The sequence below is a fragment of the Ixodes scapularis genome, unplaced genomic scaffold, assembly GCF_016920785.2.
Source record: "Ixodes scapularis isolate PalLabHiFi unplaced genomic scaffold, ASM1692078v2 PGA_scaffold11__112_contigs__length_91849675, whole genome shotgun sequence".
NCBI classification, from domain to species: domain Eukaryota; kingdom Metazoa; phylum Arthropoda; class Arachnida; order Ixodida; family Ixodidae; genus Ixodes; species Ixodes scapularis.
Window position 1 is genome coordinate 51,347,578 of NW_024609837.1, and position 12,207 is coordinate 51,359,784.

The 12,207-nt window shown below is 44.4% G+C and overlaps 1 protein-coding gene across 1 annotated transcript in view; it reads right to left on the minus strand.

The window, feature by feature from the left end:
• The window catches only part of LOC8024290 (alpha-catulin), a 156,554-nt gene that overhangs the window by 3,348 nt on the left and 140,999 nt on the right, over positions 1–12,207 (minus strand). The window contains exons 13-15 of the mRNA XM_040501509.2: positions 5,308–5,505; positions 4,586–4,663; positions 3,059–3,181 (exon numbers count right to left, since the gene is read on the minus strand). Coding sequence (XP_040357443.1) covers positions 3,059–3,181; positions 4,586–4,663; positions 5,308–5,505 — 399 coding nt within the window. The remainder of the gene's footprint in view (positions 1–3,058; positions 3,182–4,585; positions 4,664–5,307; positions 5,506–12,207) is intronic.

Here is a 12,207-nt window from a genome sequence, read left to right on the forward strand (position 1 = left end):
TCCCCCGTGTCAGGTGGCCAGATCCTCCAAGTGATGGCGGGGAGATAATTCCGTTCACGGAATTCAAGTAAGGAATAACTGGCAAAAGCTTCCCGTTCTTCAGGCGTGCGCTATGCACATTCACGTCTTGAGACGTTAGTGGTTAGAACAAACAGGAAATATCAGTCACTGGCTAAACATCTAGCTTTTATTAACAAGCATCGAACAAGAGCTTTCGTCGACTCTGAAGCACGCACCGATTCACAGTTCCGATGGTTTTGTTGAAGTGAATGGGTTCTGTCAAAACTGTTAACCCGCAGCTCATGGCACCGTACTTGCCACAGCACCAAACACCAGTTCCATTGTTACGTCGTCCTAAAGACTAGTTGTATCCAATAAAGTCTATCATCAGGGTGTCTATCGACCGGGAAACCCGGGAATTAGTAACAGGGAAATTTTATTTACCGGGAAAAATCAGAATTGTCAGGGATATTGTGAAGAAGTGAGCAACGTCAAGGAAAATGAGCCGGAAACACCATTGAGTGCCCTGAGCAAAGACTTGAGGACTTAGGGGCAGCAAAATAGGAAATAAATTCTGCCGAGTGTGCTACCCGACGCAAAGGGAACAGCCGACAAATCCAGTACAAGCCTTGGACTGGACTGAATTGAGGGCGCAACACTAGGCTAGAGCCAGTTAGGGCTACTAGATTTAGTAACAAATGGAAAAGCCGCAGACCTCAATCCGATCCAAGCCGGAAGTATTCGAAAGTGTGTATCTGGCAGTCATGCTGCCATTTGGTTATTGACGTGTGTAATTGAGCGTCATGTTTTCATCGTGTTTCCGGAAGTGGCCTGTTTACTGACGATGTCGGCGGCAAGAGAGTGCTCGTTTAATCCGGACTGGAGGAACCTGAATGTTTCGGAATATGCAAGTTGGATTAAGCCCGTGCAAAACGATCCTCACAGTGTGCAATGCTCAATGCCTTGTGTTGTAATGGTCTTACATATTTAACCACCTCAGCAGTGGTCAGGAAATTTCACTTGAAGTTGTCAGGGAAACCTGGAAAAGTCAGGGAATTTTGAAATAATAATTTGGTAGACACCTTGATAATTCTGTGTCCGAGTATACCTGCACGACGGCGGGGTGCGTCGGTGGTGATGCAGATTTTTGCGATGGGCCACTTGTACACGCGTCATTCTATGTTTTCTGGCAGTTCAAGTTAACCTTATTTTGTTGTTCTTTTTACTTAAAATACCCTTTGTAGACCCTCTACATGGAACAATGTTGGTGGAAGCGTGAAGAAAGTGGGACGGGAACATTGAGGACGGGGTTCTTGGCACGTACGGGGAATGCGGGACAGGGTAATTGAACGTGGGGTTTTCGAAATATGAGGCTAATGACACGAGGCTTTTGAGACGGATTCTGCACGCGGGGTAATCGTGCTACACCCATCAGAACGATGCTCATCTAGATCGAAACAGGCAGGGCAGGAATTGAACTCAAAATCCCTGGGTTCTGCAGCGTGAGCTTTCGCATCATGTGCTCCGAACCGCAGGGGAATGGGGCCACGTGTCCAGATATTTCGCATTCGAGTCTTGGGAGTGAGAACAGAATCACTTGGGTCGTTCACCCCCTCCCCTCACTACGTATTAAAGGGACACTGACACCCCCCCAAAATTTATTTTTTATTTTTGCCAGGCGATTCATTATGGTGTCAGAAGACAGCCCAATCGATATTTTGCTACAGCGTCATATATATTTTTAATAAAGTAAAAAAACGCAACTGCCCGAAACTGAAACCAAAACTGGACTGGGGAGGAGGAAGAAATATAGAGGAGGAGAGAGGTGGCAGAAGTCATGTGGCTGTGGTACTTTTTCCCCCCAAACAACGCATTTGCAGTTTTTTAGAAGCCCCCAAAAATGGGTATCATATTTGTTTTCTATTTTTAATATTGTGTGCGTGCCTTCGTTGACCAACGACTTTGATCATATTTGGTGGTTGTGTTTAAACCTTAAAATACAACCCGTGACCACAGAAAAGAGAGTGAGCGCGACTCAAACCGGCCAGTTCTCGATCGGCGGTTTTCAGGCGGAAAGAAACCGAATTTCGAGTCAAAAATTCTGTTCTGGGTAGTTGGACTCTCATATGTCACGTACAGCTAAAAACCTCGGCAAGCATAAATACCCTATCAGTGTCCCTTTAAAGTTTTCTTCAGACCGACGTATGTTTGGTGTTTTGGCGACAGGGCATGCTACATGCCTTGTCAGAGGCCGCAGCAACAAAAAGAAATGCTCCCATCTAAGGTGGGGCCCTCCGACAGACACTTGGACTGTGTTCCAAATCTTACTCGAGTAAGATTTGGAGATCCGAGTTGCTCATGTCGGTCACATAACGTGATAGCACAGATAAGGCTGGTTCACAGATCTGCGTTTCCTTGTAACTGCTCATGACAAAAGGACACACTGTAGCCCTGGAAACACTTACGACCTGCGTGTAACTGGACTGAAGGTTCTGCTGCGTTTGCGACATCAAATCTACTTACATACTCTCTGTGAGAAACACTCACCTATACCACTGTCAGAATTAGTTCGAGCCCACAGTGAAAGAATGAAGCATAAAATTATATTATATATGCGGACTGGAAGCATTTTAGGGCCACCCAATATACTGCACCAGACGTAGTCACTAACAAAGTGACGCTCTGGCAGAGCATGGACCTCGAGCATGCGCATGCAGCCAAACCATGGCGGAAGGCACGAATCGCGAGCAGGAGGCTCGGCGTTCGAAAGAAGCGCCCTGCCGTTCTCTCTTTGTCAGTGACTGTGGTCTATAGACCAACACTGTTTACAAACATGCCCACGTCAAGCTCAGGAACCAGATTCGCCTGAAGTGAAGCTTCTGCGCATGCACCGTGGGACAACAGCGCCACCGCTGAGTCGCGACGTCAGACTATTAAACAATGCTGGTTGCAAGTGCTTAGGTTTTTGGACGCTGGGGTAAGAAACCTCTACCCCTAAACGTGATCGGGTAAATTCTGGACCGTATCCTCGGACGCAAGAAGATGTGGAGCGGCGTACCTTTGTGAAGGTTGCAGCCTTGCCCACTGTTGGATTCTTCACCGTGAACTGTAGCTGCTGGACAAACGTCGGTACCTTGTCCAGAAACTCGAGCAGTTCTTTCTTGTGTGTTCCGGAGGGCACCTGCGGGGACACCAGACGACCTTTGAGCACGCAACGACCTTGGGACATTTCCATTCTTTTTTTTTTCCGCTCGCAATGGAGAGAGCCTGCGGAGGCAACACCTCCTCGGAGAGCCTGCTGTGCTGGACCAACTACCGTAAGTTCCGAACTATAGTCTGCGGACTATACACGTTTAAAAGTTGAAAGTTTTTGCAGTGTGCACCATCTACAAGTGCAGACTATATGATAATTTCTTTCTCCAAACTTGTTCGTTATTACAAGAGTAAGGGAATTGTTGAATGACGGAGTATGTTAAGAATAATTTATGCATGACACAAGCTCCTTTGTGAAATAATAAAGCAAATATTTGACAAAATGTGCCATGACTTGCATTTCGAGCTGAAATCTAATTAAACAAGTTACGAATACAGCTACGGTTATATAAATATACATGGTTACCGCTAAAGTTGCTCAGATGAAGTATACATTCCAGTTTCTTTATAATGGGGGTCCCTGAACTTTGAATCTCGAGGAAGCTTTGTTTGTCAAGACGGATGGCCAAGGAACCCCTCCCAGTTTCGGCACTGTAAGCAGTAACGAACACACTACTCGGAAATGTCAGACTCAAAGTTACGAACAGATGGATGGCTTAGATCCGCCAAAATAGTTTCTCCAAGCTGGAAGAACACTGCTTGGGGACGGTCAAAGAAATTTGGGTGTCCAAGAAACACGTGGAGGTGCTCCGGGGAACCAGTGTTCTTTGGAACCCAGTTTTAGAACCCAGACTTTATAATATCCCACGGTGTCAAGATGTGCTGCTATCGCTTACCGGAAATTCATGTTACAATGCAGAAAAGGTACTGTCGCAGTCTTGCTTGGATTCAGCCCCCTACCCCCCACGGCATCTGAGGTACTGATGACACATCGCGCGAATGCTTAGACTAAATTAATGCTCGTGCATTTGCCAGTTAATTCTTTGATGATTAAATACTAGCTATAACTGAACTAATTAGTTAATTATTTCAACTACACATTGCAGTTAGTATATAACCTCATTATGCTGACTACATGAGGAACCACTGCATGCCCAAGTCCTTCCCTAATATTATCGAGCCGAATCCCTGGTCGGGAGAAATTTGGGAAAACATCCTTTGGGTGGAGATTGAATCAAAGGAAAAAGAGGAAATGGAATAAATATTACTCAAGACTTCCCATTCCTGCTGAATGTATGTACAAGAAACGAGAACTGTTGGAGCATTCGTTTCCCCATTTAGAGACTGAACACAATAATCATAGTCGGTGCATGAGCGCATAGTAGTTTTGTGCGCACAGTGATTTTTTTTACATACTAGTAGCATATAGTAGTTCCGTGCAACTGGGATTTTTTTTACTCTAAAAGATTCTTAGTCACCCCTTAAGACTGACCTGGTAGGAGAATTGCCGTACCACCTTGTACAGCTTGTTGGCTTCTTCTGCAAAGAACTCTGCTTGCGTGAACAGATCCTGCAGTGAGGGAACCAAATGCGATGGTTACAAACTCTGGGACCGTTTAGAACTTTGACGGTTTGGCTGCAGTGTCGTAACACTTTGGCACGTGATCCACTCAGAAAATTGGGGCACGGTAAATGACACGCGCAGCCTATCGCGTCTCTTAAGCAAAATCTGCAAAGTTACAGTCGAGTCCAATGACATCGAACCCGGCATTTCGAAAAACCGCTCTAGGCAGCATAGCCACACTATGAGGTCCCCCGAACGTGTCTCCGACTGGCAAGTTTGGTGCGTCCTCGAATGTGGTCCATCAATTTCTGCCTGCCTGATCTGGTCTGCAAGCATTACCCAGATCTATTTTGTTGACCTAATCATTTCTATTTATCCTGAATTATTTATTTGATTCTAAACGAAAGCTAATATATGTTGCTTCTTCCATTAAAAAAAAAAAAGGTTGCGCTCTTGGGAACTTTAAGGGGGGGAGGGAGTGGAGAATCTCCCCCCACTGCCCTCCCCCTCTTCCCCCTAAAATTCACTTGTGAGCTCGTGACATGCCATTTCCTGCCGTTCGGGACCATCTTTGATGCCCGGAAGACATAGGACACTAAGCACACCAGTCTGAGACGCGTTGCAGGCATCACTGTGGCCGGAGCTCTCACCTGAGTGGTCTTGAGGTCCCCCTCTCCCCGCGTGAACTGGTACATGGAGAAGGCCATCTGGGACATGGCCCGTGCCCGGCCCACGATGTCGTTCTCGGCGGCGGGCCACTTCTCCGTCTCGGCGTCCATCTCGGACGTGAGCAGCTTCATCTCCAGCCCCAGCTTGGCGATCTTGGCCTGCTCCTGCGCATCCATCAGCTGCGCTCCACTTCAACCCTCGCCTCCCACAACGACTGCAACCCTCTCGCGCGCAACAGTTTCGTGCAACATTTCACCCTCGCGACATATGCGTGCAATGATCTCCTCCATAACAGTTGCGTGCAACCCTAACATGCTGCCCTCGTGTGTAACCCCTCCGTGCAATTCAAAGAGATATCGTGCACCGGCACACGCAGGCGGCAGAGGTTCACGCAGTACCACGAAGCACTCTTTGTTTTTTAGTTGCTCACAGCTTAAGAAGTGTAGGACATGGCGAGTCCTGAGCATGTTATCATCGCTTCACCGCATATGAGATTGAGGCATAAGCAGACGCCCAAAGAACCAATCACGAGGCAGGAAACCTGAACACGATATGCCACGCCCTGCATTTCTTAAGCCGTCAGTGACTATGCGGAGTGCAAGTTTGTGTGCTTTTTGTGTGGGGGTTGCGGCGACATCAAAAGGCCAATCTCTGATTGGCTCCGATCAAAAGGATAGTGCGTAGACTTCAATGCTATCTGCATGGCTGGCTGCCTTGAAGTGTGCCCACTATCCTGCCAATCAGAGCTCAGTGTTCCAACGTCGCCACAACCCCTGTGCAAAAAGCAGACAAACTTACGCTCCGCATAGCATAGTAGACACACCGGGCATCTTGCCGGTTACGGCAAGATGCCCGGTGTGTATTGTAAAAAAATGATGTGACTACTTTATTGAAACTAGAGCCACTAGATCAGCTACGCCTTGCATGTTGACACTCCATTCCTCGATTGTCTTGTGGGTGTCGCCATTTTGTTGCCTCGTGCAGAGTTGGTGCAATTGGCAATTGTTACGATTAAAAATTATAGGTTCCTGATTTTTAGATGCGGCGTCAGAAACCTTGGGCGATATCACTTTGCTCCGTCGCGGACTGTTTCAACATTTCTGGAACACGAAACGTCGTTTCCTATGATTTTAAATAAAGCTTCGCATAGCTTGCAATCATGATTTTAAGCGACAAGGTGACTTAAATATTGTTTATCCAAAGTGTAGCTTATCTAGTGGCCCTAATCAAAAGAAAAATGTGATGCAAAAGACACAAAGAGACAAAGACAGCGCTTCTTTGTTTACACTGTCCATGTCTTTTATGCCATCTGGTTTAGTAATAATGGTCCACCAACTAGTCTTGTTGTCAACACTGGTTACTGCTTCGGTGCCTCTATGTTATGGTTATAAAGTTCCGTGTTTTCGGAGTTTTTGTTTTTCTCGTGAAATTCGGTGGTTGTTTTTCGGAGTCAATTTTTTGCATGCTGTTTATCGGAGTTTATTTTTGAGCGATTGCCAATTGTCCGAAAATTCTAAGTTTAATTTTGCTGGGTGCCGGAATTTTTCAAAATTAAATAGAAAAACAAATATTTGTACACAAACCTGCACCATGTTTTTCGTTGCTGTATCTTCGCCATCGTGACATTGAAATTCAGTTTTTCAGATAAATCCGAATAGACAAAAATTTGACTTGGGAGCCTTCCGGATTTTATTGGATTTATCCGAAAACACGGAACCCCAGTTATGGTGCACACTTCCGATGCTTGTGCTACCACCACTACAAGCTCGCAGCAACTTCTTTTTATTTGATTACATTCATACTACTTTTACTATGCAGTAGTTAAACTGGTAAAACTAATTAGAAATTTTGTTTCTACGACAGTATCTTTGAATATTGGTGTCCCAACTGGGCATTTCCAAATGCAATTCGGGCATAAAAAAAAGTTACTATAAATCATTCCATGAACGGAGTGCGTTAAAACTTTTCACAAGAGTGTCCTCAGGTTTTGCATTTATCATACTCAAATTTCATGAATGTATATTTCGGAAAAAAATTAACTAAAAAAAGCCCGTTTTTTTCTTATGCAGATGCAGGAAAATGGTAAAAACCATCTGGCCGACGCTGCTAGACAGTGCCACACACACTCAAATCTGCTTTCTTGTGTTTATCTCAAAAGGAGCTTTTGCATTCTTTCTTTATGTTGTGCCACCTGCAAATGGCGGCGTTAACAGAAACAGTTTGTACCGTTTTCCTCCCTGTACACAGGAAAGAAAAAAAAAAAACGGGATTTGTTCGGCTTCAATTTTTTTTTCTAAAATCTACACTCGTGAAATTTGAGTATGACACGTTTGTGAAGAAGTTGTTTTGCACTCAGTTCGTCGGTTTATTTACACAAATTTGTTTACGCTCTATTAGCGAATTAGACTGGATAAAGGTATGCATTGCAACCCTATCTGCAACGCAGAATAAAACTGCCGATGATTCCAACACCAATATTCCGTGGCGAAAGCTAACGCAATTTGAAGCATGATGCGCAGATGGCAACAAACTCCTAGACAATTATTTACGGTATGAAGAACTACTAGTACTGCTTTCTTGGCTCATTACCAAGTTTGGTACCGAATATAACTTGTTGGCACCTAGCCAATAAGAAACGTTTGTGTTGGTATCATTGGCAAACCGGCAGATTTTTAAATGTAGTCAAGTAACGCCGTAATCAGCAATAAGGGACACTTTGAACGTTTCACTACACCAGCATGTTCCCAAACATTTTATCCTTGAGAAACCCCTACACTGTTTAACTGTTCCGTATTTTACACCATTATTTTGTTTGCTTCCTGACCACTCCCCTCTGTTATGCCTTTCTCCTTTAGGGTAAAAAAAATAAATGCCTCGAATGGCAGCCGAGAAACCCCTTCTGGTCTTGGCATTGATCTAATAAAGCAATACAGAAGCTTCCAGACCTTGTAAAAAATAACCCATACACTAAAGAGTCTTTGGCTCATGGTTACGGATCAACGGATGGCTTGGGACGGCTACATTACTGCTTAAACTGGAAAAACACTTTGGGGAAACGGTTGGGGAAATTTGGGAGCTCTAGAAAGCCCCCCAGAGTTCCTAGGAACGCATGCATTACGCCACGATGCTACAAACAGCGAATTAACTATAATACGGTTAAAAAAACAAAGCCAAACGATATTGTGCCAAGCAAAGCAAAGGCAACTTAGAGGCTACGCAAATCGGAAAAAAAAAAATGGACTACTCACCATTGCTGCTGTATATACTTTGTTAGTTCAAGCAGGCATAAATGATGCAAATGAAAGAACCTCCATGCCACAGTTCTGAAGAGCAACTCGTATAAAAACATAAGAATAAACAACACAGATGTTTCAAATTCTAAGCCTAACTGCAAAGTACTCGACAACAAACAGGCAAGGTTAGGGGAAACAGAGACTTTATTGTCACTTCAAAAGATGCAAATGCAGTTCATGCTTTGGTTCAGACATGGCGGAAACCAGTCGGGAAACATTGGAAGAAACTGAAGGATAGAACAAATTGTGTCAATAGACTTATTGCTAAATTCTGCATAGTAATGTAAAGTAAAAAAAATCTATGTAAGGTGAACATTTGAGTACAATCTAAATTTTAGGATAGACAAAAATATTAGAAAAAATATACTACCATGACAAAGTATTAGACAATATTTAAGATGAGCCAACCAGCCCAACTGATTTTGGAAATTTAAAAAAAACTTTCTGGGAATACAATTTATTCTAAATTCAATATATAAAAAAAAATTAACTTGAAAACCTCCCTGATCTTTAATCTTAGCAATTAACAGTTGTGACACATAAAAGCTCAAAAGTGTTATTGTTCTAGACATACCATTAAAAGTGAGACACTCGAGTTCTATTTGGACAAATGTCCTGTACTTGCATTAATGTGCATTGTATAGAGGCACAAAACGAAACAGAAAACATAGGAACTTGATTGGGTAAAATCTAGGAAAGCTGTTTTGCGTAAGAAACAATATACTAGTTAAAACAGTTGCCTAGAAAAATTTCATTTCGATATCATTAGACAAACTGCATAGGCTATTTCTATTTCTATTCTAGAATTCCATTCAATTTCTAAAATCTCCGTTAAATTCAAACAACTGCCTCGGGAAAAAACAAAACAAAAAGGAGATTGATTTTCTTGTACACCTAAAACGAGATAAGAGTACAGCTCCAATTTCGAAGGCAACTAGCCTTTAAAGGGCAACTCCGGTCCATACTTTCGATTTTGGGATTATGACTGTTTTTAGTGCAGTCAGCGTCCCTGAATTGCAAGGTGTAATTTTTTTCTCCTTATTGTGCGTACTTTTGAAGATATCGACGCCTCAAAGTTTTGTTTGGGGCGCGGCCAACAAAACCGAAACTAGCCGCTCGAGGCCCCGGCAACACTGGAAATCAGCCGCTATGTGAACGTGACGTCAGGATCGTTCTCGTTCAACGAGTACGCAGGCCGAGCGCCACCTACCTCTGTTGCGCTAGCCGTCTAAAGATAGGAGGTAAGCTGATTTTGTTATAATTCTGTATACATGGTAGTTATCGAGCATATGTAGTAAGAGTTAGTGCGTATACCCAAAAGCTAGCGACTCGAAAACCCGTGAACTCGTACGGTGTTGTACTCGGCGGCCACCGCCGTGCGTGCGCTATGCTGTACTCGTCGCTTGTATACCCAAAAGCTAGCGACTGGAAAACAAGTAAACTCGTTCGGTGCCGTACTCGGCGGCTGTTGCTGTGTGTGCGGTCTTCCGTACTCGTCGCTAGGCCTAAATTGCCATCTGGGCTCCATGGATGGAGCGGCGTTGCTTTACGCCGCGCTGCCAGTGACGTACAGTACTGGGGGTCCTCTCGCTTTCGCGCTGCGGGTCAGTCCCAGACACGAAGGTTTGAGGCTCTCTGGCACGGGCCGCGGCGCCCAAACGCACGTGAGCTGGGTACACGTCTGTTTTTCGTTCTTTTTTCCTCGGGCGCGTAAAAGCCGAAGTCCAAAGTCCACTCGTCGAACAGCGTTCACCCACACCTTCTCCAATTTCCGGTCCGTCGGAAACTTGTGAAAAAGCACCTCCGTGTTGCGCAGCGGGTTTTTGAGCAGCCCAGAGCGCTACAAGTTGCACTCGGCATCTTTCGAGAAACAGCTGGGCAGTCTTGGGCGCACCGAGTTACTCGCTAAAACGTGTCTTAAAGTACTCACACGCAAATAAACAAACGGCTATACCGAAGCTACACGGGCCACAGATAAAAGCAACGGCTCAACACGTCAATCACAAGCCGAAGTAGCGGTGGTAGCGGCTCAAAGAAGTGCACTCCGCGCAACGCCCGGACCGGAGGAAAAAAAGAATGATACGGACGTCACGGCCCAATGTTGGTTTAGTGATCGGCAACCCGCTGGCCGCCCGCTAAGGAGCAGCGACTCGTGGCGGGTCGCATTTTTGCTATCGGCATTAGTTGAGAATGCGGCGTCCCCCGGACGTAATATTTAGGCTGGGGTCGTATTTTGTGTCACTACAGCGATACCAGTAATTTATTTCATTTTGAGTTTTGGCCGGAGTTGCCCTTTAACAATTTTGCGCTAGTAGTGCATAGATGTGTACACATTTATTTAGCTAAGTGCCTGAAGGCAGCTGTGAAGTAATAAACTATTAGCTGACTGTGTGACCCAATTCCATTGTTATTCATAAACACCTAACAGCTCAGAAAAAGAAAGAGCGCTCAGCTTCAAAACACAGCTAAAGTATAACAAGTCACTAGAGACACAGAGTTCCGCTTGCACAGAAGTCACAAACTCTATTTGGCACAGTGAGGTCATCTGCTGTCCACTGCAGGTGCGGTAGTCTAACTCTAAACCACCTCATGTTTCAGGGTGCACTTAGTACTTGTAGATGATTTATGTATGTTTCACTAGCGCTACTGTACAGCTGATGTTTCAGCTAGCTTCTGAGAAGACGTAAAAATATGCTGCCGCATGCCACGCATGTGGCACCAATGCAGTATTGTTTGCGTTCCTCTTGAAAAGTCATTTTTTTTGCAATGTGCCAAACTGGGTAATTGATATAAAGTAATGAGCTAACTTTTTAAATAATTATTCCTGCGCTAATTTTCCTATACAAAAGTTGTAGACCCACTCTGTCGTTTCCATCAAGGTAACCCTTGTGCATCTAATTTTTATAAGTCTTAAAGAAAGTGCGTAAGATTTTTAAAAAATCTTACACGACTAACCGTTACCGAACTGCGATGGTGGGGCCTTTAGTCACGTGGCATGTTCCTAAATTTCGCACACTTTCCTTAAAGCTCCGAAAGACTAGACGTAGGAAGGTTACCCTGATGGAAAAGACATGACTGGGTGTTTCTCAACATGCCCTACAACTTTTTTATTAAAGGGGTTTGCACACAAATGAATATTCAAAACGGTGCCTAATTAATTTGCATTAATGAACCACTTTGGCATATTGCAAAACGTATTTCGACTTGCTCAACAGGACTGTGAACAATATTGCATTGGTTCGACACGCATAGCCTGCACCCGCTTTTTTTAGCAAAACTTTGCGACCTGCCCAATCGCACGCTTGAGGCATAGTTTATTTCTGTTTCAAAGTCGCAGGTAAAAAGACTAGGAGTATCTACTCAAAGAGCTGCTTTGGACGTGAGTCACCTCAACTAGAGTCTGAAAATAAAAGCTAAAACCTAAGATACAAGACGTCGCCCAAACTCCTAAAAATTGGCAACAAAAATTGAGATCGATGCAAACACAACATTGCAAGCAACTAGCAACAGCAAATTCCTACAGTCTCGTCTTTGGAAGGGGTTCGCTTCTTTGGGGTTGCATGCAACCTCGGCCCGCCAGACAGTGGC